The sequence below is a fragment of the Hippopotamus amphibius genome, chromosome 7, assembly GCF_030028045.1.
Source record: "Hippopotamus amphibius kiboko isolate mHipAmp2 chromosome 7, mHipAmp2.hap2, whole genome shotgun sequence".
Classification (NCBI taxonomy): domain Eukaryota; kingdom Metazoa; phylum Chordata; class Mammalia; order Artiodactyla; family Hippopotamidae; genus Hippopotamus; species Hippopotamus amphibius.
In genome coordinates, this window is record NC_080192.1 from 51,894,644 (window position 1) to 51,919,098 (window position 24,455).

At 44.6% G+C, this 24,455-nt stretch overlaps 2 protein-coding genes across 2 annotated transcripts in view; one reads left to right on the top strand and one right to left on the bottom strand.

The window, feature by feature from the left end:
- Window positions 1–1,976, top strand: part of GNS (glucosamine (N-acetyl)-6-sulfatase) — a 63,238-nt gene extending 61,262 nt beyond the window's left edge. The window contains exon 14 of the mRNA XM_057741627.1: window positions 1,871–1,976. Coding sequence (XP_057597610.1) covers window positions 1,871–1,916 — 46 coding nt within the window. The 3' untranslated portion in view covers window positions 1,917–1,976. The remainder of the gene's footprint in view (window positions 1–1,870) is intronic.
- Window positions 1,977–3,441: 1,465 nt separating this feature from the next.
- RASSF3 (Ras association domain family member 3) overlaps window positions 3,442–24,455 on the bottom strand; it is a 73,231-nt gene continuing 52,217 nt past the window's right edge. The window contains exons 2-5 of the mRNA XM_057743138.1: window positions 13,349–13,456; window positions 10,745–10,973; window positions 8,990–9,099; window positions 3,442–6,154 (exon numbers count right to left, since the gene is read on the bottom strand). Of these exons, the coding sequence (XP_057599121.1) occupies window positions 6,005–6,154; window positions 8,990–9,099; window positions 10,745–10,973; window positions 13,349–13,456 (597 nt within the window). The 3' untranslated portion in view covers window positions 3,442–6,004. The remainder of the gene's footprint in view (window positions 6,155–8,989; window positions 9,100–10,744; window positions 10,974–13,348; window positions 13,457–24,455) is intronic.

Here is a 24,455-nt window from a genome sequence, read left to right on the forward strand (position 1 = left end):
CAGAAAGGGGAAGAGAGGAGCTTTTGGAGTTCAGCTGCCACCAAGTGAGTCACAAGTGACTTTGGAAACTACTACTAAGATCAAAAGGTCTGTCCTCTACCTGGCCATTCTCACCTTATAGAATTAAAGGGAAAGATCTGTCAAAAAACCAAAGTGAAATCAAAAACCACCAACCCCCCCCCAACCCCCCAAAAAACCCAACAAAGTTTAAAAAACCAGGGGGTGGGATGGACTTCGAGCTTAGGATTGACATATATACACTACTACCTATAAGATAGATAACTAGGGCTTTCCTGGTGGTACAGTGGTTAAGAATCCACCTGCCAATGCAGGGGACATGGGTTTGAGCCCTGGTCCAGGAAGATCCCACATGCCACGGAGCAACTAAGCCCATGTGCCACAACTACTGAGCCTGCGCTCTAGAGCCCATGAGCCACAACTACTGAAGCCTGCGCGCCTAGAGCCTGTGCTCCGCAACAAGAGAAGCCACTGCAAGGAGAAGCCCATGTACTGCAATGAACAGTAGCCCCCGCTTGCCACAACTAGAGAAAGCCCATGCACAGCAATGAAGACCCAATGCAGCCAAATATAAAATAAAATTAATTTTAAAAATTAAAAAAAAACAGATAACTAATGAGAACAGAGTTTTCATTAACAGATAACTGTATAGCACAGAGAACTCTACTCAGTGCTCTGTGGTAACCTAAATGGGAAGGAAAATCCAAGGAAGAGGAGATATATGTATATGTGTGGCTGATTCACTTTGCTATACAGCAGAAACTAACACTGTAAAGCAACTATATTCCAAATAAAAAAGAAACAAACTCTGCAGATGGAATACATTTCACCTGACAGTTAATGTGCCCACTCCTTTCCACCACCACCCTCCCAGCCCCATTTCTCTCCCCATCCTTATACAACGCTGCTTTCTTAATTAAACACTTAATTAAGCAAGCTGTGATTCACACCAGACAAGTGTATACTTTCAAGACCTTGAATACTTACGTTTCCCATGCTTCTTTGGAGAGGATCATGCTTGATGAGGGAGTAAAACTCCAGTGTTTGCAAGTATGTGGTGGCTTCTGGGAATTGTGACTTCTCCCTGAAGCTATTCTTCTGGTGGTTCCAAAGAATTATCTCACCGATTGCAGTGAGAAGAGGTTCGGTTACCTGCCCCGTCAATTTCTTGCGTGCAACAGAACCCGTAAACAAAAACACAGATAGGCCTCTCCTTCTACATAACTTAGTATAAGCATGTAAATGGAATGCTCAATGAACAGCAACAACAAAAGGATGATAGAGCACCCTGACATCAAGCCTGTCCTTCCTTTTGCCACCAATCCCAACTGTGCCAAAAGAGGCCTGCTTTCAGATGAACTGCCTGTTTGAGGCATCCTGATGGGCCCCTAATAGGCAGTTTTATTGAAAACCTGGGTAGATCTTACAGGGAAAGCTGGGAGACAGGCAGGGCGGCTCTGCCACTCACTCCCAGAGGGGCCGTGGGCAAGTGCTAGACTTCAATGCGTTTCTGTTTCCTCAGCTGTCAAGTGGGGATGTTGACAATACCTACCTCATGGGGGAGATGAGTTAATACATAGTAAGCTTTTTAGAATAATGCCTGGCACATGGCGAGCACTGTGCTTGAATTTGCTGTGATAGTACAGAAGGTCCCCGACTTAACGATGGGTTGGCTTATGGTTTTTCGACTTAACGATGGTGTGAAAATGATGTGCATTCAGTAGCAAATGTACTTGGATTTTAAATTGTGATCTTTTCCCGGGCTAGTGATATTTTTTGTTTGCGAGGGTAAACAACCCATATACTTACAACCATTCTGTACCCAGACAACCATTATGTGTTTCACTTTCAGGACAGTATTCAAGACATTACCTGAGAAGTTCAACACTATATTCTAAAATGGGCTTTGTGTCAGATGATTTTGCAGGACTGTAGGCTAATGTATGTGTCCCGGGCAGGTTTAAGGTAAGCCAGGTAGGATCATGATGTTTGGTGGGTTAGGTGTATGGAATGCATTTTTGGCTTATGATATTTCCAACTTATGATGTGTTTATCAGAACATAACCCCACCATCGATCAATGAAGATCTGTATAGAGACCTTCCCCCTTCTTTCAAAAACACGAAACTCCTAATGAGGATCACCTGATAGAGTCCCAAAATAGTGTACAATTCTTGAGAACTAATTTTGCAACATAAGAATATTCATTTAAACAATTATCAACTAGGGACAAATTCCTAGGGCAGGAAGCTAACTCCCTTTAAGGGATAAAAATTCCAAAACATTCCCACTGCACCTTGGTATGTAGTAACCCAGGCCAAACTTCCAAACCAGAGTCTTCTGGACATTTTGCTGGAAAAGATCTATATGGAGCCATCATTTCTATCATATTTTCACTTATAATGCAGCTATGGCACTTGAAATGTCCCGTGTCTCTCCTGCCCTCCCCGTACAGCCCTGCACCTACGGGACCAGTGCCTCTAGGGGGCAGTGCAGTAGTAAACACCCTCGTCTCCAGCAGGCTTGGAGGCCTATGAAGAGAAGCAGTTGGGCACCCATCCCGTGAGACAGTCACACTGACCAAAACCACAGACACTTTAAAGTTGAAAGTGGTCTCTTTTTGGGGGATTGCCAAACATACATTACTAATAAGAAAAAAAATATCAAATCGTACGCTTTGGATATATGCAGTTTATTGCATGTCAATTGTATCTCATTAAGTTCTTAAATAAAAGAAAAAAAAAGTGGTCTCTTTTAAGGATGGGAGATCTCAGGGCAGGAATGGGTGGTGGAAGAAGAGGCTTTCTAAGGAAAGGACAATGTTCTATTGTATTGTATATTTTGGTACTGGTCACAGGGCAGCCACTTTATAATTACTCTAAACTGGTCACATGCTTTATACATTTATAAATATATGTATATTTCAAAAAACAACTGTTTCAGGAATGTGTTGTACTGGCAGACACTCACCTCCAGTTATTTTCCCCAGAGGATAAGGCAAAGGAAAAATGACATTTGGGAGAACAAATGTGCCCCACGCAAACCTGGTGGAAGTTGTCACCTCCCGGCCCAGTTACTCAGGCCCGTGTCCCCAAGCATCTGCAAAAGCAGCTCCTCCCACTACTGTGACCTTCTTTCATCTGGCGTCTTAGCTTAAAGAAAAACACACAGAGGACTTCCCTGGTAGCCCAGTGGATAAGACTCCACGCTCCCAATACAGGGGGCCCGGGCTGGATCCCTGGTCAGGAAACTAGATCCCACGTGCATGCCACAACTAAGGGGCCCACCTGCCACAACTAATGAGCCCATGTGCCACAACTAAGGAGCCTGCCTGCCACACTTAACACCCAGCACAACCAAATAAATAAATAAATATTACAAAAAAAGTGAGAGTAAATGGGAAAGAAAAACACACAAACATCAATGAACAACTTCAACTTTTAATAATGGAAACAATTTGCCATTCCAGAAACAATTTTTGGGAAGAAAACTCTTCCCCATAAAAATAAACTTATCAAAATTATAAATATTATAATTTTTTTTACTTCTGTGATTTAAAATGCTCCCCTGTAATACTCCCCCCTTCATTAAACCTCATTCCTGTACCATCACATATGGAAGAGAAAACAGTATTACAGCAAAGCTTAGATAGTTTAATTTAACATAAGAATTTGTACAATGATTTTTAAAAATCTTTGGCCTCAGTGGCCTTTTACATATTAAAAATGCTGCTGCAATCACCAGTGTTTGGGAGAGACCATTGGTCTTCAAGAACCATGGTCCAGCAGAATTTCAACACAGTAAGTTTTCCAAATCGCAACTTGTAGTGCACATGACAATGAGTGAGGTCCCGATAACACGGACGAGGATGCCTAATCTACTTCAAGTAAAAAAAAAAAAAAAAAAAATTCACAGATACCCATCAGGCACTACTCTAAGATTCTAACAGTGTCTTAATCTGAGCAACAAAGGCGTCACAAAATATGAGCTTACTGGGATGAGTAATTAAAAGACCAGGTGGTTGATAACAGTATACTCACACCCAAGCCATTATCTGAATAGAAAAACTAGTATAAAAATCATGAAGGCATTCCCTGAACAATGAAGGTATAAAGTGTTGGTTGACAATGTCACTAAAACCCCATCGATGCACTAAAAAGAACTTACATGCAAAATTAAACAAGATGTGCCGTACGTATCTCATAGCTAGTTCTACTTTTTTCTTTCCAACTTTCCTTAAAAAAGCTTAGGAAGATATGATTGTCTCAGTAACATGTGTGGCACAGCAGAAGCGACACTTACATCTGCCTCCAACAAGACGGGTATTCTCTGAAAAGTCAGAAGAGCCACCAAGAGAGGAACAGAAATGCAATTAAAAAAAAAAAAAGGCACAGTTCACTTAAGAGGCAAAGAACTGAAGCACCTTGGAATTTCAAAAAGAATCCATTAGGTGTCACCAAAGTGTTAACAATTCCTTGGGAATTTATAAATGAACAAATCTAGACTAAAAATATTCTGTAAGGCCCCTCTAGAAACACAGCGCACCTTTCCTGTTGTTTTCAGATTAACTGCTGCGTAAAATAAGGTTATTTAACCTGCTTTAAGGAAGGCTCCTATTGCACACGCATTTCTTTGGTTTGCAGGAACATGCACTTCTGTTTCCATGAAGAACCCCCTCCTGTGTGGTCTGCTGGGGGTGGATGCTGCCCCTCTCCTTACAGTCAGGTCACCCTTTGGAACTGAGGATCTGACGGTTCTGGGTCCTTAATCCAGACTCCTGTTCTCCATTATATAAGATCACACTCGAGTTTATAAGACAAAGGGAGAAGGGAAAGCAGTGAGGAGAGGGAAGGAGGAAGAAAGGAGGGGAAGACAAAAGGGAAACCGAGGGAAAGGAGGGAGTGATTATCACAAGCGTGCTGGGAGCTCCTCACCTGACAAATCCCTCGGATGCTAACCCATCCAGCCATGGCCGGGAAACAGCGGCCTCCTCCCCAACTCCTTTTCCACTTTGAAAACAATCTCAGGGGGAAACTGTCCCTTCACAGGACTCACAGCAGATGCTCACTGCCCCACCGGCCCAGAGAAGCCGCGCCAATGAGACCCTCCACTGCAGGAAGAAAGGCAGAATGGGGGCTGGTCCACTGTGAGGGCAGCTCTGTCCCTGTCTGAAAGATCCACCTGCCTTCTCTGGTCAGCTGCAGTTAGTCCTGCCTTTAGGTCTAGCTCCTACTTTCTTTGGCTCTCTGCCCACATTTTCCTCCCAGGAAATCAAGCAATATGACAATGGATTTAATGTCTCCAAACTGAAAACTTTTAACTCATTTACATGCAAATTCACCTCCTCCTCTACCATCCACTTACGCAAACCACCTCCCCTCGGGACTCTCCACCTCTACCCCTGCCTTCTTCCAAACTTGCTCTTTACTTTCTTCGTCAGACTCCTCCAAAATCCTTCACCAATTCCTTAGAGTTCCCAGCTTCCCATGCCCTTCAATTCACATGGATCCTTTCCTCTGACATAAAAAAAAAAAAAAAAAAAAACCCACCATAACAGACAGGTAGTTTCAACACAAGTATTCAGATAGATTCCTCGTTAAGCTTTTAAAAACTCATTTGCACAACCTTAAGCTTAACATCATCATCACATACTTAAAATAACTAAAAGAAAATGAGAGAAAAACAACAACAACCCAGGGTCCATGCTTCAAAGCACTCTGGAATGCTCCAGATGAGACTACAGGTTCACAGCTTGCCAAGAGGTAACACCGCAGAGCCGCGACCGAACAAGCCTGCAGGATCCCTGACAGAGGTGCCCTAGGCCAGGATGCTGCGGGACCGCTTTGGGGAACCAGATCTAGAGATTTTTAAAGGGGAAAGGCCCTAGCATCATGGGGCAAGAAGACCGCCCTCCGACAAGAGAGACACTGGCTGCTGGTCTGCACGCAGGTCCCACGCCGTCCCCGAGGGGCAGGGAGCCCCACGCTTTACCCGGGTTTCCACGCCGCGCCCAGGGCTTCTTCCAGCTTGTGTCTGTAGGCTGCGTAGCGCTCCTTCAGGTTCTGCAGCTGCTCATCTTCTTCCTTGTCCAAGATCCGCAAGAAATTCTGTAGCTCAGGCAGGCTGAAGGCTTCCCACTGTGAGAGAACACAAAAATGAAAAATGCCAGGTGTTTAATTCGGCGTCAAGACTTAGGAATGCGGTCTGCAAGCACAGGGAGGCGTGGCTGGGCTGCCCTGCCCTCCCCTCCCGACCATCACTGCCCAGCACTGCCGGCCTCCTGGGAAGTCCTGGTGGATGAGAGCTGAGCCTCCCGGCCAGCCCTCCACTCCCTCCACCCCCTCTCACTCCCATCGCCCTCTGCTCCCCTCCTCCCAGCCTCCTCCAAAAGGGCTCCAAGACCAAAGACCTCCGTAACCCCAAGTCCATTAGACACACTAACCCCCAAAGGTATGAGAAACAACTCCACACTCCTCTCCCTTCCCTCTATGTGGAGTCCTCACATTCACTGCCTTCTTTCCCAGCTCCCGCGATCAACCTCACCACCTCCTAGCAGTTCTCCCTAGTGCCGTCCGCCACCATCTTCTCCTCCAGCCCTGAGACAGCCTCCTAGCTCCATTCTTCCGCTCCTCAATCTGTTCCCCCAGACAGTCAGCCTGAATATTCTCCGTAAAATGCCAATCTAGGCATGACCCTCCCCTGCTTGCAATCATTCAGTAGCTTCCCTTGGTTGTCTCTGCTAAGTCTGAAAGACCCTACACTCTCCGGCCCCATCTCTCTCACTGTGCCCCTCATTCAGTACCTGACGTGACCTAGCACATGCTCTCCCTTTCTCCACTCTGCCTGGAGAACTCCTCCTCAACCTTCAAGTCCCAGCTTCAATGCCACTTTCTCTAAGAAGCCTTCCATGATTTCCTCCCCTTTCCTTCCAGCCAGCACTAACTGTATTAGAAGCTCTCATTGAGCACTGGAAGCCCTGATCACAACCTGATCACAAAAAGACCTAAAAATTATTGTAATTATTTGCTTAGTATCTCTCTCGCCTACACTGCAACTGTTGTACTTCTCACTATTTGGGCTTTATCCTTGGCCCTTGAGTTTCTGAGTTCTCTTTCCCTAATAGCACCTGGTACTCAGCAGGCACAAAATAAATGTTTGTGGGGTTTTTAATAGTTTTTTATCAATAAATTTAAGCAGTAAATACCAAGAAGGATATTTGGCATCACCTGGGAAGTTTCTTTCCAAACTACACTTCTTCCCCTCCCAAAAGGAAGCCCTGGGTCCTGGGCTGAGAATCACTGTCTTGGCCAGGAGCAATTTCTGACAGGGGATTCCCATGGGTGTGGGTATGGAAAAGACAAGATAACCCCACGCACGTGCAGAGAGACGAGACAGAATAAAACCACCAAGCGGGCCAATGACAGAAGGCTCTCAGAGACTGACTGTGAGCTAGTAATTAGAGAAAATGAGAAGTGAAGCAGGAGAGCAGAACTGTCTACATTAAAGTACTCTGTTCATTTAAAAATTAACATCTTAGTTTTCACATAACTTGTTCAAAGTAAAAACAGTATAAAATGTCATCTCCCTTCCACTCCCTGACAGCTATGGAAAGTTTCTTCCCTCAATTCAGTTAACCTTGAAAATCTGAGAAACAAGAACATACAGAGCTCAGAATAGCAGTCCAAAACATTAGAACACAACGTAAAGTGAACTTCAAAACTAAGCCAATGTAATTCCCTCCCAGACAATGTAGCTCCAACTGCACTAAACACGTGCCACGCTTAGAAATCAGCACCAAGAAAGATAAGATGCTGACAAGACGGCGCTGCTGTGCCCGGCTAGGGCTTGCAGAGAGAAAGCTGCCACGTGCCAAACTTAAAAGTCAAATTTTAGACTTCTGCACCCAGCTTTTCCCCCAGAATGAAAGTGGATTTTAAACATTCCAAAACGTGAGAATCCAAAGAAGCTTCCAAAAATGTCCAAAATCACTGTGTTCCTAAAACGCCCTAGTGAAGTTCCAATTTACACTGATATATAAACATACTCTTTACCAAGCACGTTTACATACATTTCTAATTTGCAACTCAAAACCACCTTTTCAAGTCTTTAGTTCCACTTTACAGATTTTAAAACTGAGGACTGAAAAAACTAGAAGATTTACCCAAGGTCGTGCTCCTAACCTAACAAGAGGAACTGTAGGAAGCAGTCTTGGTTTCCTAACTTTTAACCTAGAAACTCTATTTTCACTGCATCACAAAACGTTCTACATGAACAATTCACACCATTTCCGATTCCAGACAAAAGGCTGAGACCCACAGCTTGAGAGATTTATTCAAGTGACATTTGATCTAGGACAGTCTAAAGTGCTTTTTCCTTCAACTGAGTTGACCTAAATACAATCCTCCCTGGAGAGAAAATGGCAAATGATGCACTTATAAACATAATTTCTTAATCAACTGGTCAAACAAGAAAGAAAGATACTAGAAAGTTAAATGTCTTTGGTAGTAAAGAGACTGCCTTTCCTTTTATTTCCCTTTAGAGTGAAGGAGCCTGGGGACTTTGGTTAGCAGCAAACATATGGAGAGTGTCAACTTTCAAAGCTCAGCTGCATTAGAGTAATCTGGAGGTAGAAGGGGTGAAAATGACTCTGGGTGGAGATCAAGTTAAAAAAATTTATTTCCTCCCACCTCTGAAAATCACAGACCAATATAACAAGTGTTATAAAAGAATTACATTGTAGGCTAACTTCAGGTTCATTTCTGACAATTCAAAAACACACAGGAAGTCACCCTCCCTCCACAGGACCACCTCTCCTCCCATGACAGGCAGACAGACACACAGACACAAAGGCACACACATGCCCTCTCCCCTCCACCTTCCTCCTCCTCGGCAGTGGTAACATCTCTAGACCAGAGCAATAAACAGGGCCAGCGGGTCTGTAGAGTTTAAAGCAAAAATGAACAATCACTTACCTCTCCAATTTCATGTTCACGAAGAACAAAACTAAGTGTGTCTGTCCTGGGCCCTGCCACCAAACGCAGGTAGAGTGGATGCTCCCGGTCTGAGAGCTTGCAGGCATAGACTGGTGAGGCAAAGCAGCACGTCACGAACACAGCATGACACCATTCCCCAGACCTCACCGCACCCCTCACCAACCTCCAGCCGCATCAAAGCAACAGGGTTACCACCCCACCCATCAAGGTGCCATCCTTCTCATCCCGTCATAGTAACAGCCAACAGTGGAATGAATTCTATGCTATTTCCATTCATCTGCACAATATAAACTGTGCCTTGATGAAAAAGGAAACAATTCTCGAGAATGAATTTAAATGAGAATTGCTCCCCAAAATGGGCTTATAATTCTGCTTCTCCTTTTAGAAAGCAAAATAAACTTTAAAAAAGGATCTGCAAACCCCTTTAAAAACAATAAAAATATATCACCTCAATAACACAAAATCAGAACTCTAAAGCAAACCGCTCTACAGATTAATTTAGAATTAGCAGCCGCAAACAAAGCAGTCCATCCAAACACAAGCTCTGGTGGCTTTAAGCCCAGCTACACGTGTCTCATGCTACACACACACACACACGGTATTGGCATTGCCTTGTAAGACTGAAAGGTTTGCCATGTGGTAATATAACAGCAGGATGCTATTACTATCAGATTATGCAGCTGAAGTCCAGGTGGGCAAGCAAAGAAGCTGGCAGGACAGGATGCCATCTGAATTGATCTATATTATCTCGGCACTTCTGGATACAACTGCATTGTAGGTGCCGATTTCCCTGTAGGTGGAAACCTCCCCCTGCTGCTAAGCCCGTGGCCTCTGGAAGACAGGAACCTTGGCGTATTCATCTCTGCATTCTGCAGACTCAGCCCACAGCTCGCTCAGCATCTAGCTGGGTTTCACCCCCAGGCAACTGAAGGACTTTCCCATCATGTCAAGGTGCTACAGCTGCTGTAGGTTCAACCCAGAAACACACAAATGTTCACATATACACACCACTTTCAAATTAGTACTTCATGAATCACTAAATCACTGTTGCCCACCGTTGGTATCACTTTCTGTTCAACAATGACCTGACCTGGAATATCTTATTCACTTTCATGCAGTCATTTAAGATTCTCTTTTTAATCCACTGATTGTGAGTATTAAGTTCAGACAGGCAGACCTCAGATCAGAATTTTATTCACCTACTGCGTGTGCCCCTAGGAGGCTGGGGGGCCCACACGCCCCAGGGTAACAGCTAGAGTGAGGCAGGCAAAGGGAAAAGGAGAGTCCCAGGCCGTGCCACTGACACAGGCCTGCAATATGCACTGATACGCATGCGCCTCCCCATCCTCGGGTCTCAAGAACGCAAGTCCACCGATCAGTCCACGTTAGGACCCACATCCAATGTCGACTGTCCTACTAAAAACTTCAAGCACAGGGGCATTCTTTTCTTTCCGAAAGAGAATTAAAATCAAAGCAATGCACATCACAAACCCTCCATGAATACCCATCACATATGGATACCTCTGGGCTCCTCAGACCCACAACTGTCCACCTGAAAAACACGGACGGCCGGGAAGCATTACGTGCACATGGTGATCACCATTTGTTCCAGAATCTGTCCCTGGGCCCTGACATAACTGACACAGATACACCCATCAGTCTTGCTTCTGCTCATGAGGCCAAAAGACACAAATAAAAGCAGGGACTGCTTTCATTTTAGGCATGGCGGTGTACCTTGATCTTCCCTGTGACAGCGCTTATAAAGTGCAAATTTAGTAGGGCTCTCGGCCACGAGAAACTTCTTGAGCAGGGCCTCGATCACTTCCCCGACGGTGTTTGTGCTGCTGATGTGAAGGGTATTCATAGAGCCATTGCTGCTGGGAGCGAGTTTTCCAGAAGTCTGTGAAGGTTTGCAGAGTTCCATCTGAACTTTAATGAAGCCAGTGTAAATCCCGTTTGAATTCTGAAGCAGGAAGAAAAACACACACGTTAGCTGGGCATTTTAGGGCAGGAGATTATCAAACAACAACCACAAAGGAAGGTGAAACACTCCTGCTCTTGTTCTTTTCTTTTATGGCTCGTGGCAGAACCTCACTCAAGCCTGCCCCTCAGGGAATGATCTCCGGGGAGGTTAACACACTCCAGGAAAGTACTTTCAGAGGCAAGATCTGCAGGGCAGATGTGGGGATTGAAGTCCAGGACTCATGCCTCTGAAGCCACATGTGAAAAAGGTCAGGGCCCACAGGAGAGGTTACAACCCCTTGGCACAGAAGCTGGCCAAACCACAAGGCTTTTTAAAGCTTGGGGATGTATCCAGCCTAACTGCTCAAAGGCAACATCTCCAACTGATGGCTAGCTATTGCACAAAAAAAGGAAAGTCACAATTAGGACTTTGAAATACTCAAGTAACAAGGAGCAGATGCAAAGAAAACAAGCTATTTTCATTCCTAGTGGCTATTTCATTCCTAGTGGTACCAGACATTTCCAATTTTGCTTAAATTATTTTATACAGCACGGGATCCCCCACAGCATGGGATACAAAATGAGGCATTTTAGACACCTCAAGCAGCAATATTTTTAAAACAAATTCAAGCTGCAATGTGAACTACAGACATTATAATATGAGCACTTGTCTTTTTTTGGGGGGGAGGGGCAGGTGGGGAGCAGGCTGTGTGGCATGCAGGATCTTAGTTTCCCAACTAGGAATCGAACCCATGCCCCCTGCAGTGGAAGCGTGGAGTCCTAACCACTGGACCGCCAAGGAAGTCCTTAGCACTTGTCTTTTTTGATTTAATGTGGTATTGATTTCTCCTTCTATATATATGTATATTTTTAACAGCTTTATTGAGGTACAATTTTTTATACAAAAAACTGCACATATTTAATATACACAATTTGATGAGTTCAGCACTTGTCTTAATTGGTGGTAGAATTATTATTTCTTTTTTTTAATATTTATTTACATATTTATGTGTTTGCACTGAGTCTTAGTTGTGGCTCACAGGCTCCTTAGTTGTGGCACACAGCCTCCTTAGTTGCGGCAGGCAGGCTCCTTAGTTGTGGCCAGAATTATTATTCCTTAGTTGCCAAAAAGAGTTATAATGGTCTGGTCTTGACTTTTAACTTTTAGTATGTTTAGGTAAAAAACACTGTAATGTTTTGTTTAAACAAATCTTCAGGTATTACATATATATATATGACAATTAACACAGAACATGAAAAAATCTCCTTATGGCCCATTATTTTTCTTCCTTTCCACAAGATCAATTTATAATACTAATTTATTCGTTCACTCTTGTGGAAAGTATTATACAACCCTTCACATTTTTTTTTATCTTTGAAATGACATGGAAACTTGCATCTGTTTTAATCTCCATGGGGGAGAGGGGGGATGTGGAATTTTTCTGCTTTGATAAAAACCATGTTTGAAAAAGGAGAAGTATGACTGCTGGAAAAAGGAGGAATAATCTTGAGATCATCCACTGTCTCCCCTTTTTGGCGGAGTCCCATCAGGGAGGGATCTTTTATCACAAGGGTTTATATTGAAAAGCTCCTCCCCAAGGGTCACAGAATTCAGCAGGGCCTGTTCTAACCAGTCGCCCTGTCCTTTGCTGAACTCTGTCAGTTCACAGTCAACAGACTGCCAGGCAGGGGTCCAAGGGCCCTGGACACTGGCACCAAGGGATGGCAAGTGCCTCGAGGAAAGTCACCCAGGGCTGGCCAAGGCCAGACCAATTAGAGGAACATGCACCTGGCTCTACCGTGGGCTCCCCTTTCTTTGTCACCAAGCCTGTGCTTCTCCCTCCTATACCCTCGCTCCCCACGAGGTTTCTAACAGCACCAGCACAAAGCTGCAGAAGCCTGAGACAGCAATGTAGGAAGCTGAGTATGACATACTCCATCTTACACCTACAAGCAGCTGAGAAAAATCCGAGCTCAATAATATCCTAATCCACGCGCACAAAATCCTTTTCCTGACACTTCCAAATTATTTAGGCAAGATAAAACTTATCTAAGGCCTTGTTAGAGTCCTAGTTACTGCCCATGTGTTACACAGGCAAGGATTACACTCCACGCTACAAATCCTTTGGGGGTCCTAACATGTTTTAAAATACAATTTTAGGAAGTGTTGACTGATTTTGAGATAAAGCTACTTCAAAATACAGCTTTCATTTGAAAGATGCAGGACTATCCCATTCTCCGGTCCTGTATACCTTGACCATTAAGCTCCTGCAAATGTGTTTCAGAGATGTTAAAATATACACGTTGTAATACCAGCAACTTACAGCTGTCCTTCAACAGGTGTCAACCTAAACAGTATTATTAGTGGGTGCTCACCAAGGTCATCTTCAACTTGTCTGTGACTGCTAAGTTGTATTTATGAACTTTCTCTTTGATTTCCTCTTTGCTGAGGTAATTGTGGGTTTCCTTCTCTTTCTCCACATCCTAGAAGAAAAATAAGCCAAGCCACACATAAGCAATCACAGAAAAAAAAAAAATGCAGATAAGCCACATTCCATATAATAACTATGGACCACTTTACCTCCACCCACCCACCCACCCACACACACACCCACCCACCCACACTCACATACACACACACACAAATTCTATGATCTTTATAGCTTTACAATCTTTATCAGCAAAAAGTATGGTAGTTAATGTGTTAAACTGGCACTAATCACTGACCTGTCAAATTTAACACAACTACCAGAAGGTCATTTAACCTTCCAAACAAATCCTCATGTCAAGCTACAAGTAGCCAGACTTCCCAGACCCACCTACTCTCAACCCCCATCCCTCCAGTCTCACCCCACCCTTGCCTCCCCACACTCTGGAGGGGAGAATTTTAGTTAATCCTCTCATCACTGTGAAAAATTCACTGTTTTTGTCTAAAGCGCTCAACCAGCGCATGACATCATGCGATGGCTATTATGCAGTCACTGCTGGCCACACTCCAGAGTATCTTGGCCCCATGAAGCCAGGTATACCAGGCACCTGACTTATATTGCATTTACTTCTCCCAACAACCTAACCAAGTGGGCATTTTTACTCTGGTTTCTAGAGGAGATCAAGTTCTAAGAAGTAAATTAGCCTACGAATAAAACCTTAACTGCTCTGCAGAAGTGCTGGAGCTTACCTGAAAAACCTGACTCCAAAGCCCACCAACCCTCAGTAAGTCCAAGTACTCCCATATAGGGTCCTCATTTTGTCCTCACTAATTATATTTAGCATCCCCTTGTCACATCCCCCTTTGTAAGTCTCAGGGACACTGAGACCTACAAAATCCAGTGGCTTGCCAGGGACAACCCAACTGGTTAAGAGACCAAGGTCAATTTGAATCCAGGTCCTCTCCGTGGTTTCCACTAAGTCGAACAGATTCACACCATTCCCATGTATGGGTGTTTGAAAACTTAAAGAAAGCCTGCATAATCAGATTCAAACTTGAGAAGCAACTCAAAAAAGATGAAGGGTCCTAACAACCTTCAGAACAGAGAGGAAGAAGAACAATAAGATCGGATGATTTCTCCCCCAAAATAAAACCTTTTAAAAGGTACCTCTTTTCCAGCCAGATACATCTCCCCATCCTCACAGCTGGAGGTCATCCAAGCAGGCATTTGTTCCCACCTACACACAGTGAGCTAGTGTGACAGATGCACACAGAACGGCCACGACAGAACTTGCAGGAGCGCCTTAAGGGTTTAAAATCCATTCAGGTCTCAAGTTCCTGGATTGGAGACCCCGAGAGGGGTATGCTGACAAGTCGTCTCAATAACTTTTGATTCCAGCCCTGTCCTAGTGAGGACTGATGGGTCAAGCGTTGGGAGGGCAGCATGGTCCCTGCCCAGCTTCAGGAGCAAGCCGCAAAGTCCCTTGGGAGCATTCTACCTACCAGTGTAAAACCCCAATGCAATCTTATTTTTGGTGTCATTGGTTAAAGGGAGAAAAGGCCATAGACTAAAATAACTTCTCAGAAGCTTTACTGACTATTTCCAAGGAAATGTAAAACATGTCTATCGCATCTCTCTACTTGTCCTGCTCCTTCCCATCCACAGTTAGCTGGCTATAGGCCACAGCTGAAGCAGAAAATGAGACAGTCTGTTTCAACATTCATTTTTCGCTATGAACTGTCCAAAGACTCTTCAAGGCATATCCTAAATAGTATACAACAAGAAGGGGGAGGGGTAAATTAGGAATTTGGGATTAACAGATACACACTATTATATATAAAATAAGCTACAAGAACCTACTGTATAGAACAGGGAAGTATATTCCATATCTTCTAACAACTTATAATGAAAAAGAACCTGAAAAAGAATATGCATATCTACATATGTAGAGAGATACAGATATATAAAAAACCTGAATCATTTTGCTGTATACCTGAAACACAGTAAATCAATTACACTTCAATAAAAAAAAAGAAAAGAATTATAAAATATAACAAATATTTTTTTAAAAGACCAAAAAAAGTACACAATAAGAGATTTTCCATTTCATGGGGATAGGATGTGATGCTGGCAGGGTGCTGGGAAAGTGCCCCACTGCAGCCAGGCCTGGGCCCAGTCCCAGGTCTGTCACCAGCGAACCTGGGTTACTAATCTGTCTGCATCTACTCCCTTGTTTCCTATTAAATAAAGCGACTGGAACAGACATCTCCAAGGTGCTTCCTGGCTTCCTAGTTGCAAAGATTTGCTTCCTCTGGTGTGATCAATGGGACAAGATCGTTCCACTCATAGAATCAAGGAAACCAAAGGCTCACCATTAAAAACATATAAAATAGCAAACTGCACAAATACTGTAGCATACATATGCCCTAGGAGCTAACTACTTAAAGAAGGACGAAGTCTAAGATGAAGAGAAGGAGAACGGGTGATGGGAGTGATTAAGAGCAAAGGGCAGGGTGGCCATGTCATTTTGGTCAGCTGTTTTTTGTTTTCTGTTTTTTAACATCTGTTTAAGTTATTTGCCCGTCTCTCTCTCTCTTTATGGCCATGACTCGAGGCTTTTGGGGGGATCTCCGTTTCCAGACCAGGGATTGAACCCGGGCCACAGCAGTGAAAGCACCAAATCCTAACCACTGGACCGCCAGGGAACTCCCCCATTTTAATCAGGTCTTAATCACAGGTTTTGCTGATGCTACTGGACTTAGCATCCATCCTGAGGCCTCCTCAAGTCAGGCTTCCTAGAGGCTTGAGGAAAGTCAAAGGACCAAGCCAGTCCGGGAAAAGAAACTTGCCCTGGGTCATCCAAATACAGATAACTGAGACATGCTTACATAACCACTCTGCTGCCTTTATTAGAGATTAAAAACCCAGGAAACTGTAGGAAACAACACCAGAAAAGAGCTCGACCCAAAGATCTCCAAGATCCCTTGCAAAGCTTAAACTCTCACTATTAAAAGTAAAATCAACTGGAAAGCAAGTCCCAGAGAAGCAGCTACAAACCTAAAGGGCTATGATTCTGTATTTTTTTCTTAATTGAAGTATAATTGACTTACAATATTATATTAGTTTCAGGTATACAACACGGTGATTCGATATTCTTATACATTAGAAAATGATCACTGTATCTTTTTTTGCCTTACGCCAAATAGGAAAAGAGTTGCTTGTACTATTTCTGATGAGAAATTAGTTGTCTTTTTTTTTTTAATTATGATATAATTCACATATAACTTTGTATTTGTTTCAGGTGTACAACACAATGATTTTATACGTATGTAAAAACGGTCACCACAGTAAGTTATCACTAGTTACCATACATATTTTTTTTCCTTGTGATGAGAACTTCTAAGATCTACACTCTCTTCTGTGATCTTCATTTGTTTCTGTTTTTGATTTCTGCTGCACTGTGCAGCTTGCAAGATCTTAGTTCCCCGATCAGGGATCGAACCCGGGACCCTTACAGTGGGAGGGCAGACTCTTAACCACTGGACCGCCAGGGAAATTCCTATGATCTTGTACTTGCGACTGTTCACCAAGGCCACAGATCAAGGCCTGTTCGTTCAGCACGTATTTGCTGAGCAGAAGCTGTGGGCCAGGCCTTGCCCCGCCTTGCCCCGCGTGGGAACGTCAGACACCTCCCCCACCCTTGTGGTACTTCCTGTCCAGCACAGGTGCGATATCTGTGAGGGATGTCAAAGAAAAAAGGGCTTCCAAGATAACTCAGCATGGTTCCTCTGAGCGGAGGAGTCTAGCAGCAGAGGGGAAGGCACAGCAGTCACACGCTCAGGCCCTGGAGCGGAGGACACCGCTTTCTTCTACTGTCAGAACTGCAGAAAGTCTCCTGATTTGGCAAACTTCCAAACTGTTTACCCCTTTAAAAGAGACCCCACCTCCTTCCTCTCACACAGGTAAGAATACTGCCTGTCCTCCAAACACAATGCCTTTGGGAATATGGCTATCTTAGTAGGATGGAACCCAGAAGGGAGAAAGTAGTTACAATGCATACAAAGGTGAAAGCAAGGAGAGGGTTTAAAAAAAAAAGAGAAAAAAAAAACCCCGTGTGGCAGGCGTGGAACAGAGATGTCGGGGCATAAACACTCATCTTTAATTGTACGGCGAGGGGAGGAAATGGCGCGGGCGCACGTGGACACATCCATTATTGTTCTTGGCGGCCGGGGAGGGTATGACGCCACGCCTGACAGTGTCTGGGAAGTTACAAGTCATCGTTTTTATAAGCCACTTTTCTCTTACGTTCCCCAAACCCTCCAGTTTCTCAGAGGGAGAGCTCTTCCATGCAAAATTATAAACCCTAGACGTGTCTCCCATGTTTACATCTAGCAAGCCCCGGAAGGCCGCCCTCGGGTTTGCCTTCGTCGCTGGGTGGGGTCACACAGCTGTTTTTGCACCGGTGAACTTTCATAAGGGACACGCCCTACCTCACAGACACACAGGAATCCCAGGCAGTGTGGCCCAGACTGTGCGAAAGGAGTGTGGCCCCCGCCCTAGGCTAGAGCAGCTCACAAATCAAGACTGTCCAAGGGTATACAGATCCTTCCAAGCCTGGACAAAGGGCCTGGGCACTTCATACCCTTCTTGCTAACTTTTCTGTAATTCTGAAATGATATCGAAATTAAAGTTTTCTTCTTCCAGTTTTACTGAGATATAATTGACAGACATCAGTATATAAAATGCAGCATAAAAAATTTTTAAGTTAAAAATGTAATAAAAATAAACCAAACAAATATAAAGCATCTGAGTGTAACTATGTGAAAGAGAAAGCGGGAGCGTGAGAAGATCTGTCTGAACCTGGTGAGGGCAGGCGGTCTATGGCTTAGGCATACTTAGGTCTGAATCACAGCTCTGCCACATTCTAGCTGTGTGACCAAAGGCAAGATATTTAACCTAAGTCTCAGTTTTCTTATCTCTTTAGAATGTGCAAGGCAATATGTACTTTATAGAACTGTTGTGAAAATATAATACAATTCATTCATCATCAACAACTGTTTATTGCATGCCTACGATGCCCATCTCTGTACCAAGTAAAGCCGGGAGAGACCACTGCGGTCCCTGCCTTTCTGCCTGCTCTCGGCTCACAGCCTGGTCAAGTTTGTCTTACTCCCTGCCCCACCCCCTGGAATATGTGGGGTTGCCTTGTTTTGCAACTTTAAGAAATAAAACTACTGACCCTTTTTAAAAAATGCAAATAGCACAGATTCCCTGACCGAGTGGAGGACAATATACATGCCCATGACAGGAGCGTGTCAGACAATAAAGAGTGTCGTCACCTCCCCACTGCTGGTCCTGCCACTCTCAAGGGGAGGAGCTCTGACTCCTGGCCAAGTTTGGGGTCCAGCCTGTGTCAGTGGAGAAGGGTAAACTTACCACGTTAACAGTGCCTTCTCTAAGTGAGGCTTCATTCCTAACTCACGAATTCCTACTTTTCATCTCCTTTCCAGTTATAAGAACAGGCAGTCACCTACTGATGTCCCAAACAGAGTGGGGTACCCAGTGCCATTACAGACAGAACAAGTCCCAGCCTTGTATTGTGTATGGAATAAAAACACCAAGCACCTTTCATCCCTGAGACCACACTTTTCTGGACCAATCGGCCCTCCTGCAAATGGAATTCAGGGATAGCTTGAGTCTAGGTAATGACTCCTTCACATATCTTTCTTCCAGGCTGTGTTTCAACAAAGACATCAAATAAAATATCGTGGACCTAAACAAAACAGAAAAATCTCGCGTGGACCTAAACAAAACAGAAAAATCTCTTCTGGGAGAGATTCTTCTACAGCAATCAGGGAGGAACCTACAAGCAAATCAAAGCAGGTCTGCACGTAAGCACAGTATGAAGCACTGATTTCCAGGAGCTAGTGAGCACAAGCTGTTCAGGGAGGCTCAAAAGAAACTTTCACCAAGTCAGGTTAGATGCTCCTGAACTAGATTTTAAAGTGTGATTAGCAGGAAAACACTGTCCTGAGATATCCTTTAGGTGTGCAAAGTGGAAACCTTGTGATGAATACAGGAAGGGCTGTCACACAGAGCTAAGCCTGCAAAGCCCCAAGAGGGTCTTTTCGGCTAGAAGCATGTCTTGCTCAACCCTGATAAATGCGTGCAAGAAAGGCCACGGGGGACAGCTTCGTATTTACAGTTGATGTCTGTCCGACATTGCTCACCTGTGGTACCACAACCTCTAAGATGTTAAAGTAGACAGAGGTGGACTTCCCTGGTGGTCCAGTGGTTAAGACTCCCTGCTTCCACTGCAGGGGAAGCGGGTTCAATCCCTGTTCAGGGAAGTTCTGCATGCCGCGAAATGCAGCAAAAAAACAAAACAAAACAAAACAAAAAACAACACAACCAACTTAGAAGAAAGTAGGCAGAGGTGCTGAAGGGACCCAGAAAATTTTCCCAAACAAGGATCGGCATGGCTGATACGCATCAGCACCATCCACCAGCATCATCTACAATGATGGTTGAAACATTCTACGTCTACATTGTCCAAAACAGAACAGTCACCAGCCACACATGGCACCTGAGCATTTGAAATGAGAAACTGAACTTTACATTTTATTTCATTTTAAATAATTTAACTGTACATAACCCCATGTGGTCTGGGACTTCTGTAATGTGCACAGGTGTAAATGAACAAGGGAGCAAAACCCCCAAGAAAGCAAAGTAAAATAATATGTTACAGTAAAAAGACAACTGTTCTGGAGCAAGGAAGAGTCTATTCCTGAAGGAAAGAACTAGAACACTTGTTTCTGGGTGCTGGGCACTGCTGTTCTTGACCTTAAAAGCACAGCCTGACGCTTGCTGCCGCGTTCTCATGGCACCAGGGTTGACCGCAGGCCGGGTGCCACATCTAGAGACTCACACTTATCTTGGTGTCCGGCCACGGCACACTGATTCATCCTGGCCACCCTCAGGTTGTTTCCCCTGCCATGCGGGAAGTTTTTTTTTTTTTTAACAGCAGGATATAGAGCTAGGGCTCTATTTCCATATACATGAGGATTTAGTGACTCATCTTGCCCAAATTTAGCTTGTAGGCAATTCTTCTATGCAGCCATCTAAGATGCTTGCTGCTCCAATAGCAAAGAAAAAGGAAAGGAGGGATGGAACAGCCCCCTCACCCTCCTTGGTTCAAGGCATGCATCACTGTTATCTCCAGGCAGGAAAAGTAAATGGACAACGGAGGGCAGCTACGAGGGCAAGGGCCATGCACACAGCTCTGTCAAATAGCAGGGTGCCCCATGGACCGCTAATCCTCCCAAGATGCCCTGAGGACAGAAAGGGCTGCCCCCCTCCTCCTCCATGACCCCGCTCCACTATCCCCCCCACACTGATTCCCAATGCACTGTATTTTTTTTAAATTTTTGATTGATTGATTGATTGATTGGCTGCATTGGGTCTTTGTTGCTGCGCATGGGCTTTCTCTAGTCGTAGGAAGCGGGGGCTACTCTTTGTTGCAGTGCACAGGCGTCTCATTGCAGTGGCTTCTCTTGCTGTGGAGCATGGGATCTAGGCACACAGGCTTCAACAGTTGCACCACATAGGCTCAGTAGTTGTGGTTGGGATCTAGAGCACAGGCTCAGTAGTTGTGGCACACAGGCTTAGCTGCTCCATAGCACGTGGGATCTTCCTGGACCAGGGCTTGAACCTGTGTCCCCTGAATTGGCAGGCGGATTCTTAACCACTGTGCTACCAGGGAAGTCCTCCAATGCGCTTTAGAATGCTAAAGGCTCTGAGAAGTCCTGCAGGTGAGAAACCCACATAGGCATATACAGGAAAGAAAGTTGAAGATAACTTTAATAATGTTTTAAGTATGACATTCATTAATTATGTGCAAATGGGTACCTTATACAGGAACAGATATTTCTTTTCTCATCAGTTATTCACTTAGCGAGTAGATTCTGTATTCATTAGAAGATACTAGCATATCCAAGCCACAACTGTTGAACCTGACAACTTTAAACAATCTTTTTGTCCCCAAGGCTACTTGTTAAACAACAACAAAGAGAACAGCAGAAGGGAGTCAGACCGGTATTTTAGAGGACTTCTAAAAAAAATTGGGCTGTAAAAACAACTGGGCAGCAGCCTTATAAGGACGCAATACTGTACTAGCCTTCTCTTACACGCACTGTGAGAGAGAGACGGACAGATCAAAGTGTGCCATTGATTGCCTTTAAAGTCTTCCAGCCTTACCCCTACCACTGCACCACCCTGCCACTCAGCGCACTTATCTTTCCTCCAATAGCATCCCCATCCCCCACACCCTGATCCTCCCCTTGTGACCCTCCTAGTCAAGGCCACCCCACCCAGGAAGCCGTCCTAACCACAGCAGCCTCAGGAACCCGGGTGCTACCCCATCGATTCAGATTTAGCATCACAGCACCTTCTACGGTTTGTCACTTCCTGTGTCTACTCTTGCTTCCCAACAGCTCATGTTTTTAAATCTTTCACTCCTAGAGCTGGAACAAGTTGGATGCTGGGTACCAGGGAGGGGCTCCATCCCTTTTCACCTGATTCTGTCTGGTCCCAGAGCCCACAGCTACAAGACTGCATTTAAAACCCATCCTCTTTTGTACATCTTATCAATCTGCATCGAGTTTTGTTTGCTTCTCAAAACTGAATGCATTTGCAAGGGCACACAAAAGGCCTTTATGGTACCCGATACGCTTCTGTTATCCATCTGCACCATCAAAGAAGACAGTCCTTCAAAGCATGCCCCTCGAATACCCCCGCACACCCCGGGGAAGGGAGGGCAGGCCCAGGCGCAGCATGTTAATAAGATTAATTGCAGTTGTGATACACATTAAAAGCGTTTCATCTGGGCCTTCCATGACCTCACTTTTTAAACCCCCTGGTTACCAGCCTGCCTTACCCTATATGGTTGTGCTTTTAAAACCGGGTCGTGTGCCAATCGTCAAACAGTCACTCATTTGTTTGGAGCCAGAAAACAAACTTGGAGGTGGACCAGTCTCCCCAGTGTGCCCCTGCTGGAGGTCCCAACCTCAAGGCATACCAGATTACACTCGGATTTAAAAATCCCAGTGTGACATGTTTTCAAAGGGAGTCAGTTAAAACACTATTCATTTCTGAAAGGTGATACATTTCACAACTGGCTTAACTTTCTTTAAATTCTAGGCAACAAACAAAGGAAAGATTATGAGAGGCCTCAGAGCCAAGCACGTCCAAATCCTAATCAGATTGATAATTAGAAAAAGAATGTGGCCTCAGGTGAGCCAGAAATCCTGCCCCTGCCCCCGCCTACCTCTCTGAGGTCTGAGGTCAGAAGAGACTCAGGTTTCCAAAGGAAGGGATGGCCTCAAAAACTCAGTTTCTTTGATTATTAAGAGCGCACTGGATTATGGTCCCACTCAGCAGTAAGTTTTCTAAGATTCTGTACCATCTACAACACAACCCTAATCAAGTACTTACAAACTCCACCGGGCAGTAGGAAAATTAATGGGAAAAATACATGTAAGAGATGGCTGAGAAACCAGGAGGGAAGTGACACTGACACTACCATGTGGAGCGGTGACATAACGCCCACCCTAAATTTTAGATTAAAACCTGTCACTGCTCAAGGCTCCACGGGTCACCTAGCAGCTGTCCATTTCCTTTGGCAGCAATTACAATCGTGGCTCTTGGAGCCACAGTTCCCTAATTCAGGTTCCCCCCGGGATACAAGAGGCTCTTTCAAAGGTCAGAGTTTGGAGGTCAGGTCTGGTGACCACCACATCCTTGTTGAAACCTTTGAACCCTGGCAATAAGGGGAGGTTCCAGAGAAAGGAAATGAGCAGGCTTGTTTGGAGGGGAGCCAGACAGGAAGCAGGAGGGAACGCTGCAGCACCAGGGAGGAGGCAGGTGGAGCCCATCTGGGAGATCAGCAGGCTGCAGCTCCACCAGCAGCAGGAATCTGAAAAGGAGGAGCAGAGGCTTGCAGACCAACAGAGTCACCTTGCCAGCTGAAGCTGAATCTGAACAGAGGACAGAGTGCCTCAAGCAAGTAAGAAATGTCTGTAGACCAGCACTCCAAGAACAACCATCAGAAGCAAGCTTGGTGTGGGGAAAGCAGGGGAGGTTGGGGTGGGATGAATTGGGAGATTGGGATTGCCATATATACATTACTAATAAGAAAAAAAAATATCAAATTGTACACTTTAAATATATGCAGTTTACTGTATGTCAATTGTATCTCAATAATAGTTCTTAAAGAAAAAAAAAAGAAGAAGCAAGTTTGGTATCTTCTTCCTTGCCAATTCTAATATGAAGTCTAAATTGCCACCTCAGAATAAAAGATTTAAAAGCAACTTAGGTTCTCTTTTTTTCAGGTGACAGAGTTTAAAATGTAGACGACAACAAGTTCAGGTTGACAATGTCCAGGGAGACAGTCGCATTCAGCTCCTTTAAGGCCTGGATTTGTAAATCTTCAGTTCTTAGTGCAGCCTTACTAACGCACTAGTCCAAACGCATTTGTAGAGCTCACTCTCATACCAACCGAGGTGCAGAGATGACACACAGGAGTAGGGAGAGAAGCAGCCGTCCTTCCAAGCCACATGTCCAGACCATGAATGTTTTTGTAATAGATGAAGGTGAAAGTCTGACAGGGCCCATGAGGCGTTAAGCTGTTTATATCACCGGTGCTCCCATTAATTCAATCCACCACCTCGTCCTGAATTCTCCTCCCCTCTGCACGCCACTGCACTCAAGATGGCTCTTCTGATTAAGTCTGTTCCTAGTCCTTAAAAGGCTAAGGCTGAAGTACCAAGTGTATGAGGACTCATTCTTCTGTATCCATGTGCTCTTCACGGCAACACATGATGTCCTGCCCTCTCAGAAGGACAATGACCCACGCAGAACATGGGCACATGAAGACTATTTACAGATTCAGCTCCGCCTCAGCTGCCCCGGGTGTTGGTTTTATCTGAGGAACCATCTTCCTCCTTCCTACCAAGGAAGTGACATTACTCTAGAGTAATTAAAAGATAAGTTATTCG